Source organism: Pseudorca crassidens, chromosome 6 (assembly GCF_039906515.1).
Source record: "Pseudorca crassidens isolate mPseCra1 chromosome 6, mPseCra1.hap1, whole genome shotgun sequence".
Lineage (NCBI taxonomy): Eukaryota > Metazoa > Chordata > Mammalia > Artiodactyla > Delphinidae > Pseudorca > Pseudorca crassidens.
Window position 1 is genome coordinate 30,906,508 of NC_090301.1, and position 22,007 is coordinate 30,928,514.

At 39.9% G+C, this 22,007-nt stretch overlaps 1 protein-coding gene across 1 annotated transcript in view; it reads right to left on the bottom strand.

The window, feature by feature from the left end:
• The window catches only part of PARD3B (par-3 family cell polarity regulator beta), a 1,041,103-nt gene that overhangs the window by 579,746 nt on the left and 439,350 nt on the right, over window positions 1–22,007 (bottom strand). Inside the window, exon 4 of the mRNA XM_067740882.1 lies at window positions 2,233–2,342. Within this exon, the coding sequence (XP_067596983.1) occupies window positions 2,233–2,342 (110 nt within the window). The remainder of the gene's footprint in view (window positions 1–2,232; window positions 2,343–22,007) is intronic.

Here is a 22,007-nt window from a genome sequence, read left to right on the forward strand (position 1 = left end):
CCTGGCAGATTCTTTGGGGGAGCAGAGAGAATATCTGAGTTAGAAAAGTTGGGTAATTGCTGAGAATTTCTAGGACTTTTTCCAGACTAATATTAGTCTTGCGTCCAACACACATACACTGAGCACCTTCCATGTACTTAGGACTAGAGAAAGAAAGATAAATAAGGTACAATGCCTGCTCCTTGTAACGTTAAGGATTAAAGTTTGCATGAAGATTATTTTACAACTGAGATAAGAGAAGCCTAGGATGTGCCATTATTCTGTGGCAAGGCAAGGACCAGATTTTCCTCTTTGAGTCTCAGGTCTGAACTTCATCATCCACAGAGAACTCTGGGAGGGAAGGAGGAAATGTGCTTTCCCTTCTACTGTTGATACATAGGGACTGACCCATGTTTGATAACTTGCATAGGTTAGGTAAAAGGATTTTCAGCCAGCATTTCTTCTTGAATTAGAATTTGCATTTTTGCTAGTAATAATATACCTCCCTCTCCAAACACCCCAACTTGGAACTCAACAATATCATATTTTGGTAAGGATACAGAACCTAGCAGAAAGATAGTAGCCCTCATTTCCTCTAGGGCAAGCTATATTGTTGTATTTTCAATTGGTCTCAACACAGAGCCTAAGTGATAGAAACACAGACCTAATATTGGTGGGGTTTCTGCATGTAAATCATGGTAACACAGATCACACTTTTGTTTCAGGGTGTATTAATGTCATAAAAATAAGCAGTGAATTATACTTTTTTCTCTTTTATGTAATTCTTCTTGTTTTTATAGTCCTTCTCTTCCTCCAATCCAATATATTCAGGCTTAACATGGTCTCAATCAGTGGGCATTAAACACACACACACACAGCATACCACATACTGGTTCTGTTTGTACTCATCATTAGAACAGAACACATACACCTGATTTTTACTAAAGTAATGTTCCGTTAAATATGTTTCTTTATAAGGATGAGAAGTGAGAAAACATTACATCTAAACTACTTTCGGGACACTCCCTTGCTTACCAAAAGAAACATGCCCAAATATTGCTGCAAACCTATGAGTAACTACCCCATGATTTATTATGGTGACTCCTACCTCACACACATTAACACTGGTTCTTGATAAGAATATTTTATACCAAACTGGGAGAATCCACTTAGCTCATTTAGCATCTCTACATACCAAAAATGTTGCTTTTTTTCTGAAGGCACTATACACAGTGAGACTTAAAATGGAGAAGAGACTTGCTTTTAGGAGACTTTTGAATATGGTTACATTATTGAAGATCACCTACTGCAGTGATACGCAGCCATTATCCAAAATCTAACTCTCAGGCTATTTCAGAGGATGAACCAAAATTACAAATCTTCAAAGCAACTCAGGACTTAGCAGAAAAATCCCACAGCTCCATATGGAAGGAGAGCATTGTCTCTTCAGGAAACTATTCTCCACTTAACTTCTCAATTCTAAGGAGAGCATTTATAGGTATACCTAGGTTTAAGCACTTTTGGTATATAATTTTATTTTTCCTTAATTTGAATGTTGAGATCTAGAAACCCAGTCCTGGTACCACATGTCTACGATACTGGTAGCCTGAAACTCTATCACCATTCGCCATGGTATGACTTATGACTTCACAAAGCACTGGATTGTATTAACATACTGAAAATAGATAAACTGTCTCGGAGCATTATGAAGGAGAAGGATGGGAAACCCAACAGTATAATGCGCTGGTTAAGAGCTAGGTTCTGGAGCCAAACCACCTGGGTTAAATTCTTGGCTGTGCCACTTACTAGCTGTGACCTCTGACAAATCACTAAACCTCCTTCTGCCTCAATTTCATTATCAGTGAAATGGAGACAACAACATGTTTGTACTTTGATGTGGAAGCATAGATGACTTCATGTAAAGCCCTTTTAACAGTGCTAGGCACAGAATTGGCGCTCTGTAAATAACAGCTATCACTATAACTATATACTAGCAATAGCTCTTATTATTATCTACTTATTATTATTATTATTGCTACTTATTATTATCACTAACACTATATATCCTATCAAAAGCTCTTATTATTATCTACTTATTATTATTATTATTATTGCTACTTATTATTATCACTAACGCTATATATCCTATCAAAAGCTCTAATTCTCCACTTACTTAAGACGGCAAAGTCCCAGTTAGTTTATGGGTAAGGCGCTTTGATCTTTCATTAGGAATGCAAACGGCAGGATACCTACTGGAATAACAGGTTTCAGACTCTGGCCACTGGGGTGTGAAGCGCTTGGCCTGGCATCAGCAGGTGGGCTTGGCGCTGGGCCGCTGCTTCTCCTCACCAGCAGCGGAGTGCCTGTAGGACAAAACAAGAGGTGAGAGGTCAAGAATGCCCTGGGGGGAAGAGAGGGCATGGTACAATGCAATTTAATTAAAAAGGTTTACAACATGCTTTTATGTAAAAACATTCTATTTCTAAGGATGCCTATAAATTAATCCATTTAATGATCTTTTGTCATCTATTTATAGAACGACACATGGAAACAAAATCTTTCAGCTCTCAGCTGTCCCCACTTGCATTTCAAAACAAGCCATTCTACTTAACAGAAAACTCTTAGGCAATGCAAAAGTTGACAGTGTACAACTGAAAACTGGTCCAGAAAATATATTTGAGTATTAAAATGAATGATTATCCAGCAGACAAGTGAAGAGGTTCACACAGTCAGTGCAATTTTCTATTCAGGAGAGCTAGAAGTATAGTTATTACTGCCATTTGGAGCTTCCCAACTCTTTTGAATGATGATATACACTGAAATAAATTATTTGCTGGGGTTATAGCATTAATGTCTATTTAAGAACACAAAGAGATGGTTTCATTCTCCTCCTTTTCTCCTAAAGTAGATAAAACTGATAAAGAAAATAAGTTAGTTCTTTTAAAAATATATCCTGATTTCTTTTTAATAATGAAAGCTTCCACTATTAAATATTTGAGTCAGTTATTAAATTCTGAAAACAGATCATACTATTAGAAAGTTCAAATGAAATTCAACCTTAGCAGAGAGGGTGGCCCAGCTACTCAGCCTGCAATTAGGCCGAAAAGAATTTGTTTCGTACACAATTGGTCACTATAGAAGAAACTCTCAAAAAATCTGTTTGTGACTTAACAATCGCTCTCTTATAAAAATTAACTTTCTATTTGTGTGCCTTTGGGGAAAAAAGAAACAGTGGAAATGCAATCCTCTGTTTATCAATATTCTGAAAGTAATTCCCCAACTCCCGAGCTATTGCAGTTTAAAATAACATTTTTCATACCTCATTTTATATGGTACAGTTATAAAAAGTGAATCCATTTTAAAGTTATTTACAAATCTGATTTTTCTATGTGCTACAACATCCTTATTCTGTGAACAAAACATAGAATTGCTAATACTTTTCACCCTTATTCAGTTAGAAATTGATTCTTAAAAAATAACGTATAATAAGAAATGAATGTGCTACTGAGGAGGAAACACTATGCCAAAAGGTATTATAAAGCCCAAGTTCACATTCCATTATTTATTTTTTATTAATAGATACTTCACTACATTATTCCCCACCTCCATCTAAAACTTTTTAAGTATAGCTGATTAACAATATCATGCTGGTTTCAAGTGTACAGAAGAGTGATTCAGCGTGACTGACAATTTCAGTTACGTTGTTTTTTCAGCTGAGTCATATACATATATACATATACATATATATATACACACATATACAGAATGTGTGTGTGTGTGTGTGTTGGTGAGGGGAAAGAGAGAAAAGGAGGGAGAAAGAAAGACATTATTCTTGGGTAACAAATATATTCTTCTCAAATAAGCCACACTAGATAGTTTTCCTTCAACTCTAAAGACATGACTGACTCTTTACTTACTGTCAGTATCTGCTGTTTTAATAACAAAATGTTAAATTATTTAAAACATAATTTTATAATAGCATGTATTTGCATTTCTATAGTCAATCAATATGCCACCGTATTATAGGGTGTCTCCCAGAAGATGACACTTCAGTTTTGTACCAGTGGACCAACTATTTGGAACATTAACAAACAAACAAACTGTAAAGCAGCTAGATCTTTTTTTTTTTAACTTTTTATTTTATATTGGAGTGTGGCCGATTAAAACAATGTTGTGATTGTTTCAGGTGCAGAGCAAAGCGATTCAGCCATACATATACATGTATCCATTCTCCCCCAAACTCCCCTCCCATCCAGGCTGCCACATAACATTGAGCAGAGTGCCCTGTGCTATACAGTAGGTCCTTGTTGGTTATCCATTTTAAATACAGCAGTGTGTACATGTCAATCCCAAACTCCCTAACTATCCCTTCCCCTGACCCTTCCCCTCTGGTAACCATAAATTCATTCTATAAATCTGTGAGTCTGTTTCTGTTTTGTAAATAAGTTCATTTGTATCATTTATTTTTAGATTCCTCATATAAGGGATATCATACGATATTTCTCTTTCTCTGTCTGACTTACTTCACCCAGTATGATAATCTCTAGGTCCATCCATGTTGCTGCAAATGGCATTAGTTCATTCTTTTTAATGGCTGAGTAATATTCCATTTGTATAGGTGTCCCACATCTTCTTTATCCATTCCTCTGGTGATGAACATTTAGGTTGTTTCCATATCTTGGCTATTGTAAAGAGCACTGGAATGAACACTGGGGTGCATGTATCCTTTCAGACCATTTTTTACTATATGCCCAGGAGTGTGATTGCTGGGTCATATGGTAGCTCTATTTTTAGTTTTTCAAGGACCTCCATACTGTTCTCCATAGTGGCTGCACCAATTTACATTCCCACCAACAGTGTAGGGGGGTTCCCTTTTCTCCACACCCTCTCCAGCATTTATTGTTTGTGGACTTTTTTTTTTTTTTTTGTGGTACTCAGGCCGCTCACTGTTGTGGGCTCTCCCGTTGCAGAGCACAGGCTCCGGACACGCAGGCTCAGCGGCCATGGTTCACGGGCCCAGCCGCTCTGCAGCATGTGGGATCTTCCCGGACCGGGGCACGAACCCGTGTCCCCTGCATCAGCAGGCAGACTCTCAACCACTGTGCCACCAGGGAAGCCCATGTTTGTGGATTTTTTTGATGATGGCCATTTTGACTGGTGTGAGGTGATACCTCATTGTAGTATTGATTTGCATTTCTCTAATAATTAACAACATTGAGCATCTTTTCATGTGCCTCTTGGCCATCTGTATGTTGTTTTTAAACGTACTGCCAACTCATCAGGAATAAGTTTTGTTTTCCTCTACTTTTCTGTATTCCATACTTAAATGTCTCCCGTTGAGTCACTTAATTTCTCCTTGGCTGTCTCCAATGAGCACCTTTAAATAGGAACTGCTGTCTCAGAGAGTTTTAAACAACCTTTCACATGGTGATTTAAAATCTTTTTTTTTTTAATTTTAATTTTTTTTTTTTTTTGCAGTACGCGGGCCTCTCACTGTTGTGGCCTCTCCCGGTGCGCAGTGCAGGCTCAGCGCCCATGGCTCACGGGCCTAGTCGCTCCGCGGCATGTGGGATCTTCCCAGACCGGGACAAGAACCCGTGTCCCCTGCATCGGCAGGCGGACTCTCAACCACTGCGCCACCAGGGAAGCCCAAAATCTAATTTTTAAATTCCAAGCCCCATTTGAAGGTGAGACTGAGTTATACTTTAAAGACAAGGAAAGATACATCCTACTGTGTAAGAGAAAGTAATCAGAAGTACTGAAGATGATTTGGGCAAATCCTTGGATATATACATATAATAGGGTAAAAGGCACATCTGGCTGAAATGAGAGGGAGACAACTACATTTGGTTTTTGGAAACTCCTGGGGGTGGGGGACAAGGGGCTGTACATAAAATATAACCTCTGCACTGAAGGAGTTTATAATCTAACAGTAAAGATCAGACACTAAGAACTACAATGTCGGGACAGTGGAGAGGACCTGGGCTTTGGAATCAAATAGACTGAACTTCACCTCTCCTTGCTCTGCGACACTGGACTGCTTTGTGATACAGTCTCATCATTTATAGCCTGATGACAACATCACATCACAGAATTGATGGAAAGCTGAAATAAAATAAGACATGCATGAAACATGGTACTGTCCAATACCTAATTTTCACACAGGAACCACTTCCTCCCCACATATACACACATACACAAGAAAAAGGAGGTTATAGCACTTGCTAATGTTGTGAGCAGTGTTACCTTGTCTGCTCAAAAAAGCTGAACTCCTGAAAGTCAAGTGAATTTTCTTGGAATACTATGTAAATGAAAATCGTAAAACATAATTCTGTGTAAAATCAGGTGTAGCCTTACTATATAAATCTAAGCTTCTAAGAAAAACATGATAAGGTAGAAAGGAAGTTCAAAAATAGGGAAAAAAATACTACCCATTGGTATTTTTCAGCTGAGAAAAGACTCATTAGATTTTAGAAGCAAAAGCCCTCAATTCAGCTCAAGGAACAGTATTATTCCTTGATATCATAGTTTAAAAGTCACTGGTTGCAGAGCCCAAATAAAATAAGAAATATTAAGACTAAAGCATAAAGTCTTATACAACTGCGTTATGTTTTCCCACTCAGTTAAATACTTGAGGCCCCACTATGCATCAGCCTACACAAGGGGTGGATGATATTAAGGTGAATAACCATGGTGCTTGTTCTAAGCATATCTTTTAAAGAAGGAGATGGGACAAGAACACTTCAGTATACAGAAAAGTAGGTCCCATTGTAGTGTTCCAGGGGAGTTAGGTATGGCTTATTGGAGAACCCAATAACGAAGGGAGCCCAGAGGAGGGTCACCTAAATCCAGTTTGGGGAAAAGAATTTTTAAAGAGGCACCAGCTAGTTAAAAGGCTCAGATTGGCACATCAATGAAACATGCAAGATATAAAGGCCAACACAAATTTAAGGTGTTATCTACATAAACAAAGGTGGCTGTCTCTTTGGTATAAATGGTGCACACACACACCCCTGGAGGGACTGCTTTCCCCGTTTAGAGGATGCGCTTGGGAAGAAATCAGCTCGAATGCCAGATGGTGTGTTATATATGAAATTCTGTTTGGGGGGTTTTGAAAGATGCCTCAGAAAGATAGGCAGTTATAGAGACTGGAACCAAGATCCAGAAGAATCATCATATCATGATGCAGTGGGCAGAGAAAACAAACAACGTGTTTAAACACGAGTCCCGTGTCAAACGTCACAAAGGCACAAGCTCTAAGTTGCAGGGTGAACAGGAGCAGGGATTTATTTAGGAATGGTTAATGATTCTCCTGAGCAAAATCAAACAGGCAGCTTGTCATCAACACTGATGCTATTTCATCCTAGGGTGATGGACACCGGGAAAGCTTTAGGGGGTCCCAGTTAAGACACTGACAAGGCATTCCGTGAGAAGTGGGAGGCCCCAAGCACGAAGAGGCTGGGAGAGCGATGTGAAGAAAGAGGGACTCAGCAGTCACAGGCAAAAATGGAGTAAGAAACTAGAGAAGGACACAGGAGAACTTAGCAATGACTAAGTTCATTGACTAAGTTCGATGACATACAAAGCAAAGGAGGGGGAGCGTCCGAAAGAAACCTAAAACCATTCTTACATTTCTTGCTTGAGGAAGAACAAGCAATAGGGAGGTTTTAGCAACTGTTATGATTTGTTTCAGAAAAACAACAACAACAGCAAAAAACAAAAACCATGAATCTTCGCCCACTGAAGGTTAGAATGATTTGCTTTTAATCTAAGATGTCTTGATATGCATGAGAAATTAAAGACTAGATTTTCGGGCCTTCATAAAGGTGAGTATGAAGTTCATACTGGAAATCATATTGGCTTTCAGAATGAGTGATGGGGACAAACACAAGGTAAACAAAGGAAAACAGGAAGAATCAGCACAGGCCTACGAATGGCACTGCATGCAAACTAATGAGAAAACCAGAATTTTTATTCCCAAAGAATCTTCAGAGGATTTTCAGAGTGTATCTAGAATGACGTGTGGTTAACAGAGACACAGAGGTGAGTCTAGAGGAGAGGTGGGGCGGAAGGGAGGAGAAAGGAACTGGAGTTGACACGATAAACTATTTTTGTGCAAAGAGGGGTAAAAGTTGGTCTTTGTAGAGATTCAGTTTTCCTTTGCTCTGAAGGATTACTTCTGTGCTATTGAATTAGCAGGTCACCAAAACACCTAGTTTGAAGAAAGAAAACACACTCTCCTTCCAATGCTACTTACACTTAGGATAAATAACAAAACAAATATAGATGGGGGAAAAGGCTGTTGAAATACACCTCAACTGGTAAATATTTCACTTGATGAAAATACATTGCAGATGGTTAACATATTTAGGGACTTAAAAAGAGATAAAGAGCAAAAGAAATGCTCTGCCAGGTAAGCGATATTAGTAGTATATTAATAATATTAACAGGATGCATTAGCTGTATCTCGGTTTCATACAGTACATTTCCGTAACAGACTTTGTACCTAGTCAGTACCTGGAAGAATGCCTTTTAATTATCTCGAACTTCAACACTTGTTGAATGCATCTGGCATTACAGTATGGAGATGTCCTTCAGATATACGGTGCAAAAAGAGCGAATGTGAGGAAACCTGCCTTCTAAAGGTGGTCCTGGCACTACATGCCCCCCAGGAGACAGCTGAGTTGTACCTCGGAGTCCAAGTCCTCTGTGTTAACTAAGGAAGCATGTTGGATAAGCTATACCAAAGGCCCTTCCAGATCTGAAAAGAGACAGTTCTGTGAGTTATAGAGCCAATAAGGAAATTGAAGTCCAGAGAAATTAAATTCCTAAGTCTTTTGGACTTGATTTCTACTCCAGTTTTATCCACGTGACACTTTTCCATTGTGGGGTCACAACTTTACATGGGTGAGCTCATGGAAGTAAGGGGGATGATGTCTCTTCAATGTGGTAGCAATTCTCTTCATCGAAAAAGGTCAGCAGATGGAAAGACTTGGATAGGAAGATAAAATGAAAGGGTGCTGGGAACTGAGTAACTAAAAGGCGAATACCAACCCATAGTCACATGGGCATATCTGGCAAGATGCTTGACTCCACTAGTCAAGGCCTACCAGCACCTCTCTCAGAGGGCATGGTCTCTCTTGTAAATGATTTAAATAACCTTTTCCTATTAACCCTCAAATACCTCAATTAAAAAAAAAGAGAGATTAGTGAAAGTGGTACATCATTTGCTTTTGGAGACAACTAGGGTGTGTGTGTGTGTGTGTGTGTGTGTGTGTGTGTGTGTGTGTGTGTGTGTGTGTGTGTGTGTGTGTGTGTGTGTGTGTGTGTGTGTGTGTGTGTGTGTGTGTGTGTGTGTGTGTGTTTCGTGGGCATGAGATAGGGTTTTTCCACTGATGCCTAACAAACTCCCCTTCACTGAAACCTATAAAACAGATCGGTAATGATATCAATAGCAACGCAATTTATGGTAAAGTACCGGAGAAGACATCACTTTCACTACAGGAGTGCCTGACCAGGTCTGGTGCCTGGCCTGTGATGAATGCAGCAGCTGTGACATGCTTTCCGACACCGTGATGGAAAAACCACATGAGAGAAACCAAGTCACATTTTAGCAGAATTTTAGCTGTCCAAATACTTTACTCTTAAATATCACTCCATTAGAAAAGAGACTCCCAGTATTGCCATTAAAGGAGCAAAGAAGTTCAAGTTGACTAACAGTGCTGTTTTTCTTTCATTTTGGATTGCGAACCCCCAGAAAAGCCTGTTCAACACACGATGGAACAAACACAAGCAATTCACACAACAGTCTAGCAACACAATAATTATGAATGAGCAGACACATGATAAGATATCTTATAGTATTTAGAAAGCTGCTTAAAGAGGAGGGCCACTGCTATAAAAACAAGTGAGGGGGTTTGTAACTGACTTTTACCGGGAATTATACTTTTCTCTGAAGATTGTGATGCCTCCAATTGGAAATATATTGTTGCCGCATTCCTGAGCGTGTATGCTTTCTCTCCTATTGAAGTGTTCACATTTTATCCAGTTGATATATACAAATCTACAGTTTTTCCTATTGTTTAAACCACATCGCAGTATCAATTTTCTCATGCTATTGAAAGTCAGTTAATGCCAAGTCTTAGACATGCACTACGTCTCAAGTGTTATATTAAGAACAATGACAAGCAATAAAAGGACAAAGCACACTGTATTTTGGCAATGCCGATGGAAGAAATTCAAAAGTGGTCATTTTAGGTTAAGAGTAAATTCAAACGATTTAAATAAAAGAACACTGCCAAGTTACAGTGAAGGTTCAACAGAAGCAAAGGCCCTGGTCTCTGAAAGGTATACACTCTAGAAAAAGCACAAAACATTAACAAACAAATAAAGATACCTGAATTAATGACTCCAACTAAAGGCTCCAGAATCATAGAGGTGAATGGAAGGGATGTGAGACATGCAACACGAACCACCCATTTCTTGTTCTGGCATTCAAGGACCTAATGGGTTTCCCCCAGTCTACCTCTCAGATTACATCTTGCACTGCATTTTTTGCCATGCAGTATCCGCCAAACGGGACTACGTGTCATTGCCTACGAATGCCTTGCAGACTCTGACCTCAGCGTGCATGCTGCTTCTACCCCCTAAATTATCATTCTCTACTACTGCAATCAGTTGTAATCCTGTCCATCCCTGAAGGTATAAAGATCTCTACTTCCTTGTAACATCTAGATACAGATTTGCTGGGGGGGCTAATGAAGCCTAACTTCAGGGGCCCTCACAAGCTCCCAGGTAGAACCTTAGCAACATGAGCACATGATTAGATGACTTTGTAAATTTTACCTAAGTAAATAGCTTAATTGCAATAGGTTAATTCTGTTATCTCTTTCAACTCTGATGTCCCCTCCAGCATACTGTCCCTTCTGCTGGGTGAACTTAGAGTGGTCAAGAACATTTCCAGATTCAGTTAAGTGAGTTGAAGATACATTTCATCTGAATAAAGTGGACTATATATATTTGTGTGGTTTATAGACACTTCTATGTATAGTTCTATGCCGGTCCTCTTGGAGGAATATAGGTATATCCCTCTTACCCACTATGTTGGTTTATCCAGCTTCACGATACAAAAGTACAAGGCCAGGTGACATAATGAAATGACTGGGCTCTTTTTGCACCCAGCATTGGAAGAGTGTGGGTGCTGGAAGATAAGACTTGAAATGTATAAAGCCAGGTGCTAGTCTGAGGAAAATTCACTCACTCCATGTACAAAATTATATGTCATTCAGTAATCAAATAATTCAGTTCTCACTGATATCTTGACAAATGGGAAGTCCTCTTCTATATGGAATATATTTGAAAACGCAGCATAGAATTAAAATTCCTATGCTAGCAAGACACAAACCTGTAGCCATTTCACAGATTACAAGAATGTATGTGTGCAGCCCCATGTTTATATATCACATATACTATTTAAACAAAAAACATTATTACCATACTACAGCCAAGACTGAATTCTGTTTATTCAGTGTATAAAAAAATCTTACATATGAAGAGATTATTAAAGATTATGCAGTCAAAACTGTAGAAAAAAGTTATTTTAAGCATTAAGATACAGTCAATTAATATATCATTAATAAAATATTTTTTCATATTTTCAGACATCTTTAGTATATTAGCTTTATTAATTTTTCAAAAAATGTTGGAATTTTTTCTCAATTTGAATTAGCAGTCATTTATACTTTTGTATGTAAAATCTATGTTCCTTTTCTTAAACAGTAATCTCCCCAAGTTTCATACCTGAGAGCCCTACAAAATGTGGATCTGCTTCTGTGCTTTTTTAGGGTATATCACCTCCTGTTTTGTCTTATCTGTAACGGTGTATTTTTTCTTGTCTCCCCTTAATTTATTCATCGAATGCTTAAAATATACTAGGCAGTCTTCTAGGCATTCTGGATACAACAGCACACAACACACAAAGGTCTTAATCTTGTAGTGCTTGTAAATAGCTGAAGGAAGGCAGATAATAAACACGTACACAAATAAATGTGGGCATTTAAGACAGATAGGGATAAAGCAAGTTCTTAAACAGGAATATGAGCGAGAGAGAGAAAGTGATGGTGGGGGGAGAGTAAGGTAGGGCAACATTACATTGTAAGCTCTTTGAGAGCAAGCAATTCGCCCCAGTCAATCACTTAGGATCCCTAGCAGAGTGGGTACTTAACAGATGCCTGCTGAATTGAACTAAACACAGTAAGAGGAACAAAGATCAACCTCTAAATTCAGAAATCTTTGGATTCTGAAATGTCTCAGACAAGGGAATTTTTTTGGGTCGTGAAAAGGGTCTATGCCCCCAATAAGTAAATAAATTGCTACTGTCACGTTTGTTTCACTCCATCTAACACTTTTTTTCTTCAGCATCAACATTTATTTTAAAACAAACACTATCACACTAATGCAGCATATGTTATCACCCTTGCAACTTAATGATTAATGAGCATAAAAGTGACATCAACACCAATGTTAAATAATTCCAGTAGAGGCTCTAAAATATTAACTACAATCTTATCAGTTACTGTAGCTTACAAAGGGATCTATTGCCTGTTGATCTTTCAGTTCTCTCTAGTTTACAGTCTTAACATCCTTTATATTTATGAATAATCTATATTCATAAGATTTATGGCAACCTATGGAAGAGGTAGAAGGAAAATAGTCGAGTTTACTTGAAAAGATTCTTTGGGAGAGTTGATTTCTAAACAGAATTTTGAAATGTGTAACATATATGAATTGATAAACTGGTATAAAATGATGACTCAGATATTTATAGTAGGCAGAGGGGCATATGATTTTAGAGGCCAGAGATGGACATCCTTGCACAGGTACTGATAATATTTGCTCAGCTAGAAAACAGGCATGATCCAAGTAAGTAGAGGTGAAAGTGACTGAGTGATCTGGTTAGAAGAACATTACTAGAAGGTCTTAAAATGGGAGAGTTTTACTTTAATCGCATTTGAATAACACTGTGGCTTCCAAAGGGAGACCATCTACAGCATTTTTTTTCAAGTGTTGAAGAACTGATTAAAATACATTTTGGAAAGACATTTGTAGATTATAAATATATGAAACATGTTGACTAAAAGATTAAGCGGAGTTATCTTTTCCAAATGGTTTCTTTAGTAATTCCCCTATAAAAACCATAAAGTGTATTTGGATATGTGTCCAGTGGAGGAGGTTTGGACTTGGAAGGACTGTTTGATTCAGCGTGGAGCACATTTGGGATGGTTCATTAGGGAAGTGATGTTGGTCTGTAGGAAGTGTTTATGGAACCTTTCTTTTGTCCTAGATTTTAGGCCACAGCTCCCACTGAGTTGAAAACAGCCTCTGAAAGTCTACTTCACTAGTTCCTTACAAGATGAGGAAGGGGCAAATCAAGCAATGCCTTCAGGCCGTTGAGCTGCAGTTGCAAACAATTACTGGCAACATCAAAGTACCAAATTCAAATCACCAAGTCCTTCATGATAGATGAGAAACATCCATAAGTCAAGTTAAGGCATTCTGGGCACAAATCTATATGATTTATCAGCTGCATTTGAAACCTTTGATCATCACATTTTATTGGAGTACTCAAAGTCCCTGGAAGGACTGGAAAAAGTCGGGCATGATGGAGCCACTGTTATCTCTTAGGAACACTCAAAAGATGGTTTTATGCCAATGCCTCTATGCCCCAAATGCTATCTTCTGTGCTGTAACAAAGGGACCTAATGCCTCTCAGGGCCTTAATTCCTCTGATGGGGAAGGCATGGTTTCTACTTAATAGCACTTAAGATTCTAAACAAGAGTCAATCAACTGAAGCTCAGTCCAGAAAACACAGAAACTGGGCTCCCCTGACAGGGAACATGTCTAATAAAAGTGCCAGAGGAAAATCTGACTTTCTCCTGTCTTGTCTTGCATGGGGACTTTTCCAACATTTGTGACTGTGGTTTGAGACCTCCCTTGCTGACACACAGCTACTCCTGGAGCCCAGGGATCAGCAGTGACCTCAGGTACCTTTTACCTTATGCATCCGGTAGGCAAGGGGTCATATTCTACTCATGATGTGGAACTGGCCCCAGCTGTCCAAACCTTTGTGACTTCACATTAGATGATGGAAATCTAATCCACCCAGGTGTTTCATATGGCTGCTGTCTTGTTACTAAATAGGTCCATTACACCAGCAGACTTATTCACCCAGCGGCATAGTGAGGCAATGATCCACGGATCATTACTGACTTTTCTGTGTAACTCCTAACAACAGATTCAACATGCATCAAAATTCAAAGACCGGGCTTCCCTGGTGGCGCAGTGGTTGAGAGTCCGCCTGCTAATGCAGGGGACACGGATTCGTGCCCTGGTCCAGGAAGATCCCACATGCTGCGGAGCGGCTGGGCCCGTGAGCCATGGCCACTGAGCCTGCGCGTCCGGAGCCTGTGCTCCGCAACAGGAGAGGCCACAACAGTGAGAGGCCCACGTACCGCAAAAAAAAAAAAAAAAAAAAAAATCAAAGGCCACAGGTACAAAACTAGATTATGTTTCTATGATTCTTCAAGAGAAGGGGCAAACTATTCTTGCTAACAGCATTAAAGCTCTAGTTTTCAAGGGAAAGATGTTTGAACACAGGGCCTGCTATCCTAAGAATGGGAAATACAGAGTTCGGTTTGAACTTAAAATATTTTCTACAAATGGAATTTTGAGAGTCACAGTAATGACTGGGTTTCAGTCAATTAAAAGAATAGGCCAGGGACTTCCCTGGTGGTGCAGTGGTTAAGAATCCACCTGCTAATGCAGGGGACACAGGTTCGATCCCTGGTCTGGGAAGATCTCACATGCCTCAGAGCAATTTAGCCCGCGCCACAACTACTGAGCCTGCGCTCTAGAGCCCATGAGCCACAACTACTGAGCCCGCATGCCTAGAGCCTGTGCTCCACAACAAGAGAAGCCACTGCAATGAGAAGCCCGCACACTACAATGAAGATTAGCCCCTGCTCGCTGCAGCTAGAGAAAGCCCGTGTGCAGCAATGAAGACCCAACACAGCCAAAAATAAATAAATTTTAAAAAAAATTTTTTAAAAGAATAGGCCAAAGATTGAATATCTATGACTATTATAAGTGACAGAACAAGTAAGTTCTTAACACTTTTTTTTTTTGCACAAGTCCTAGGAATAAACCAAATTATGCCAGAATGTGAAATGTTTATTAACTTGAAGGTGATACCTGTTTTACCCAGCTTATGTCACAAGCCCATTATATCCATAAGTACTGCATTATATTAGGTTAGTATTTATTATAACTGAAGAGCATCAAATAGACAATCATGATAAAAAGTCACAGAATAGCAAATTAAAGCATAATCTACCAAGATCGGAGGGAATCTGATAACAAAACTTAACATAGACCTCTAACCTATGAAAAGCATTAACTTGCAGGTGCTGATAAGAGGCCAGTATCTAAATCAGCCAGTATTTGAACTTGTCAAATGGCTCCTGAGACAAGCCTCCATTAATTTGAGAGGAAGGGTCATAATCTCATCTCCAGGTCTTCTCAGGGCAAGCAAACCAATACACAGTGCTGTTTTCCAAAAACGCTGACACAGAAAAGGAGGAACTGCCCTTATAAGCTATACATGGAAGGACACTATCAGAACTGTCTTTGTACTGTGCTTGTCTAGGTCATCCAATACTATGTTATGTAGCTAGATTAGAAAACATACACATGTGTACACATGCAGGTTGCTTCCACAGATGAGGTATTTGGGCCTCAAAATGAAATAGGATGACTGCTCAGCTATGCTGGTGGCATTGCTAAATCATTTAATGTGTTTCTTCCATGTACACAGCTATACAGGATGTATGATGGGTATCTTTCCAGTTTGTGACTGTCTTTGGCTGTATTCTTGAAGACTATCCAACATTTTTACAAAAGGCCTGTGATACTCCTTGTCCATAGCTCCTGAGCATTTTCAAAAGTAGCTTTTAAATGGCCTTTGAATAGAAAACCCATCAATTTCAGACTAGACTTACACACCACAATAAAAAGACTTATTACCCAGCAAATGTTGGATTCTTAGCAAAGCATATGAGAACACATTTTAGCAAGGGGTAAGGAAACACACTCTCCCTCTGAATGGGAACAGCAGCAAAGTCACATTACAAAGGGTAATACATACTAAGATGGGAGGAATCTGTGATCACGAAGCAATCTACCACAGCCTATATACTAATTTCATAAGCCTTTATGTTCAGAATACAGATTTCATAAACCCTTATGTTTAGAATAGATTTCGTTTCCTATCTAAAACAAACATATGGTATCAAACAGTCTTTTAACGCTCAGATTTAAATTAGTTTTAAAGAGATAAAAAGACTGAAATAGTTCTGCTATTTGAGCACACTTAACGACGGCAATATTTATATAAACATATTGGCAAAGGAAATGGTAAGTTCCCTACATCTCAGTGGGCCCATGGTTTCATTTTAGAAGCAACACATTTACCTAAAACGTTCACAACGTTGTGTACAAATATGGTGGACTGAATGACTATGAGATCTACATCTGCTAACTTTCCATCATTCAAAACAATTTAATTCTATATGACAATGGCCCTCCCACAGTACACAGACTGTTTGTCAATGACAGCATTTTTTATTTGTGTACCACATGGTCACTGCTAGTTTTGGGCAAATATTCAACAAAGAGCCAGTAGAGTTCAGGTTGCTTTCTCTGAAATCCATCACAGGAAAATCTCTTGATCCTTGAAAGCAGGATTTTCTGACTATGTAGGATACAACTCATTCACGAGTCTTAAAATCAATTTAAGGGTCATAATCAGCATTTCAGATCATGGATGGTAGAGAAAATAACAGATTGTGTCACACATAGTAAAGCTATGCTTTGTTTTATATAAGAGTTATACCACATGTGTTTGCTGGGTTGCAATGTAAAATGCTTTTTTTTTTTTTTTGCTTTGAGTCATGGTCAAAATTACTTGAAAGAAAAAAACCTCTAAATCGGACTGACTTGGGAAGTCTCTGGGGGATTACAAACTCCTTAAGGAAACACATCTAGCCCAGGAGTGAGTCTGATAACCTACTTCTAGAGTCCGTCTGTTTTTGGAGGTTTATATCTTGTTTAACATTTATTTTCTATAGGCATTTACTGGAAACTTGCTAAGTTCTAGGAACTGTGCTAAATCCTGTGGAAACAAAGATGACAATGACATAGTCCTTGACCCCCAAAGGTTCTGGAGAGACTGACCTGTACACAATAATGAATGAGGCAATGTCACTAAAGATATCCAAGCAGTCACTGCAAAGTGCTGTAGGAGCCAAGAGGCAGAACCATAATAATTGCTGCTGGAGAGGTCTTCCCAGGAGATGTGACATTTTAGTAAGTAATCTCTTAGTGGGTATTCACCCACCCATCCATGAATGCATGCATCTCCTACTATGTTCAAGGCACTGAAGTAGAAGTTGGGAAAAAACTTAGAGGAATAAGACAAGGGCACCGCCTGAGATGAGCTCCCAGCCCATAGGAAAGGAGACTCACAGGACAGGGTAAGAAGAGTAAGAGAGGTGGTGGGGACCAGGCAGGGACGCTGCAGAGCAGGAGGGGTTACCTCTGCCTCTGGAAGAAAAGAACGCCCCCGACAGGAGGCGCTGTGAGCGGTGGTGGAGGATGGTAGATAGTGGAGGAATGCTCTGATACCTGAAGCAAAGCTGGTTCATATTTTAGACACAGCAAAACAAGGAGAACCAAGTACACACGTATGCGTGAACATTTTTTTTTTTTCTTGCGGTACACGGGCCTCTCGCTGTTGTGGCCTCTCCCATTGCGGAGCACAGGCTCCGGACGCGCAGGCTCAGCGGCCATGGCTCACGGGCCCAGCCGCTCCGCGGCATGTGGGATCTTCCCGGACCGGGGCACGAACCCGTGTCCCTTTGCATCGGCAGGCGGACTCTCAACCACTGGGCCACCAGGGAAGCCCCTGCGTGAACATTTTTAAAGCTAAATACCAAACCCCTAGGCAGAAGCTGGGATAGGGGCTAGTACTCTGCCACTGGAGGCTGGGCTTCAAAGAGGCGGCAACAGGGACATAAAGTAAATCAGATTTTAGCACTATCCTGCTTCCAGCCCTCATTTCTCCATTAGAATAAAATTAACTCCTTCCCAAGACCTACAAGACTCTAGGTGATCTGGCCTTTTCTCTCACCGGACTCCCCTTCTCCTTGCTCACTACACTCCAGCCACCTGGCCTCCTTTATGGCTCTGCATCTTCCCTGATGCATCCAGACTGCCCTACAGCCTTTGCGCTAGCTGATCCCTCTGTTCTGAACACTCCCTCTCCTCTAAGAGCAGTCCTCTCAGAGTTCCTTTAATTTGTTTCATTTTCTTTGTTGCAATGACATTATCATTTGTTTACATGTATAATTACTGACTCAGCCAGGATGGAAGCTTTTTGAGAGCAGAGGCTTGTACAGCTTTTTACCGCTGTATGCCCAGATTCTAGCATACTGTGGGTACTGCATGGACGCCTGTTAAATTAAGTCAATAATCCAGAGTTGGGACAGGTGTCGGTTGAGAAATCATGCAGGGATATAGGTGAGCCCGAACCAGGATACACAGAATTAAATGAAGTATCAGAAAGTCCAGTTGCTGATTCAACTTATGAGGTCAGATACAAAGCATATGTGTGCGGAGGGACGGGAGAGGGGGCACCCTTGGATCTCAGAGACGGGCTGGTATTAAACCCAGAAACACTCTTGGCTTTTTACATGTCTGCTCAACAATAATCCAGACCACGGATCCAGCTGCATGGATACAGAAAAACCAATACCATGACATCTCGTTGCCGATTCTCAAGTGTGTACATAGTTAAACCAAGGCAGGGAATCTGGAAACCAGGCTTCCCGAGAGAACACTGTGGCACAAATTCTCTCAACAGTCCCAGAGTATCACTTCAGAAAAAAACAACAGCATTTATTCCAATTTCTTCTCCAAGGGACTGGTGGGAGACAACTCCTTCAGGATAATAAAGGCCACCCATGATGTTAGCGGCAAGCTTTCTAGCCCAAGGAAAGGGCACTGGGCATATGTCAAACGGGCAGGTCTGCAGGAGAAATGCTGACATTTCTGGCAATGACAGCAGTCCAAAAGGAAAACACAGCCCCAGTAATTCCGTCTAATGGTTGCTGTGAATCACCCTGATTATGAGCCACAAGCATGCAATCACTGGCATACAGGGACTCCTGACAAATGGCCGTGAGCAGTTTGCCTTTGCTATCTAAGTGTCGCAGACTGAACACACTCTTGCCCGACCTAACTCGGCATTAATAACTGAATCACAGCCTGTGGAAGCTCAATATTCCGCCGCTGGGGAGAAGATAAACAGCAGCAAAACAAAGATGCAGCCCTTTTTAGTGCTGCTGGTTCAACCAAATGCATTTAATCTTTCTCCTGCATCTAAAATGTCTGTCATTTTCTCTTGGTGGAATGAATGATATTTAAACACTCCCGCAGAAAGCCAGTTTCTTGAAGTCTTCTCCACATCCCAAGTGGCAAACGGAATAAAAAGACTTGGCCACACTCAGCATCACAGGATGCAAATCATCAGGTTGCTGGAGGCCATGCTGCCCATGGTTCCACCACCAGAGAGGACCACATGACCATTAGTGATAGCACCTACCTATAGCCCTGAGATATACAACTCATTTCTCTGGTATAAGATATGCAAAATCTGCCCCGGAAACAAATGATATACTTCATTAACTATCATGGTATGAACATATTATATATCTATAGGGAAATTACCCATATTAAATGGTTTCTTCTCACCTTGGTCTAGCATAACAAGGAATTAATTAAGATGTCTTATCAGAAAGAGTTGATCAGATGCCCACTTCACCACCACCTCCATGACCACAGCTAGTACGTGCTACCATCTGTGGGAAAAATAATCACAGCTAAACTTCATCAAGGGCTACCAAGCATCAGGCACAATTCTAAGTGCTTTGCTTGTCTTCACAGCTATTCAAGCAATTCAAAGCTTGAGGATGTCTTTTACCTCACTGCATAGCTAAGGAAACAGAGAAGGTTGGTCCTGCTCACACACCTAATATATGGTAAAATGAGATTCAAACCCAAGCAGATGCCTTTGAAAGCCTGCACTCCTATCCCCATGCACAGTGCAGCCTGCCAAGGAGGCTCCTGTGAACAGATTCTGCCGGACCAAAGTCCTAGAGATGCTAATGGAAATCCACACTTGCTTTCTTAAGGAAAGACATTCAGTCTTACTAATAACCTGAATGGTTGAGTCCATTAATATAAGTGTTAAAGGAGGAAAACCTAAAACCCTCAATTATATTTAATTCAAGTTGCCGAAGAAATATCACTCTATAGAATGCCCTTTCACAATTTTTTCTGGTTGCAGTACAGCATGGAGCGTCTAGATATATAGCTGGAGTGCCATAATTAGGGCGCTTGGGAACTGGGAACATGGTCAGGCTCATCGTAATCTCAGTCCAAAATGAAAAAGGTCACTGCTACTAAAAATAAATAAATACATGAAAATGAAAATAAGGCAGATGAATTGGGGAAGGTATAGGTACCAAGAAAGATGCAAACTCAGTGATCATGGTTACCAGAGGCAACTCTCCTTAGCTCTCCCTTTCTTCCATTTCCTTTGCTGGGAGGCCAAAGGTGGGGACCTATCTAAGCAGCATTGCTACCGTGTACAATTATTATTTTAATCGACATTGTGCTGTGTTAATGAGTGCCAACCATGTGCCAGATGGTGTTGAAAACAAAGCCTTCTCTGCAATCCCTCCCAGTGGGATCACCACCTCTCTTCTCTGTGAAAGCGATCACAAATGTGGTAATGAGCTAACTCCGATGCAACCGAACTTCTAATCCCCCCGACACTTTCTGATTGGGCACTGCACCAAGACTTGGCATAGAAAAGGCACCTGGAGTGCTGTCGGATGATCTCTTCAGGGATAATGGACCAGGGAACCGAGCCTGTAATGATTTCATATCAGTTTGTTCAAGTTCAGTTGCTATTAATTGGGTTCAAGTTCAGCTCCAGTTCACACAATCTAAATAAATAGCTGTTGAAACCAGCTTAGTGCCTGGTACAGTATGTATCTTTGTAACTAACAAGAAGCAAGCAAAAGAGAAAGATGTAGAGGGACGCCTTGCATGGATGTTGTCTGGTGTATTCAGTCTGCCTGGCAGACTTGTGAAGTAAAGGGGTGGGGGGACAACCGTGTTCTGGCTTGTTACAATTGTGCATGGCTATGTTGCTCAACAAATGACAATATTCTGAAGAACTGAGCCTGCAAACCATTTTAAATGCAGTAAAACTTGCACATAATTCTTGAGAACTACAGGCAAAACGCTGACTCAAAGTCAACGTGGTCTAAAATCTGGTCTTCCTCTGTACTTTCCATTCACCCTGGTAATTCTAAGATGTTAATTCTATTGTCATCTAAGTTTAAAAAGAAATGTTTTAAGACAAAATCATTGTTAAACAGAGAAAAGGAGCAATATCTCGGAGGAAAAAAATCTATTTAAAAATAGGGCTTTGCATATTTTATGGGAAAAATCAATCCAAAATCTATTTTGTGCTAGCCCATTAAGATTCACTCTAAGTCGGTTTCACTAGAATGAAATTTAAAATACATTTCTAAAGTTCATTTGTAGGAAATTTTGAATGGAGGCATTTTCCAATTCAATGTTGGCTGGCAAATTCTGATTTCTGTTAGAATTCAGGCATAGATACTGTGTATAAAAGTGAACTGGTTTGAGAAGAGACTGGCATGGTTATTTAATAAAGTAATAGAATTATATATTGAAGACAATATGTTCAGGTAATATTAGACAGGATATATAATAACCACTTTTTGTCACACAGGAATATACCATTTAAAATTTAACTCTTTTAATTCGACTGAGGTCATTAGGCTCATTTTATTATATACTTATATTGTTCATCTAA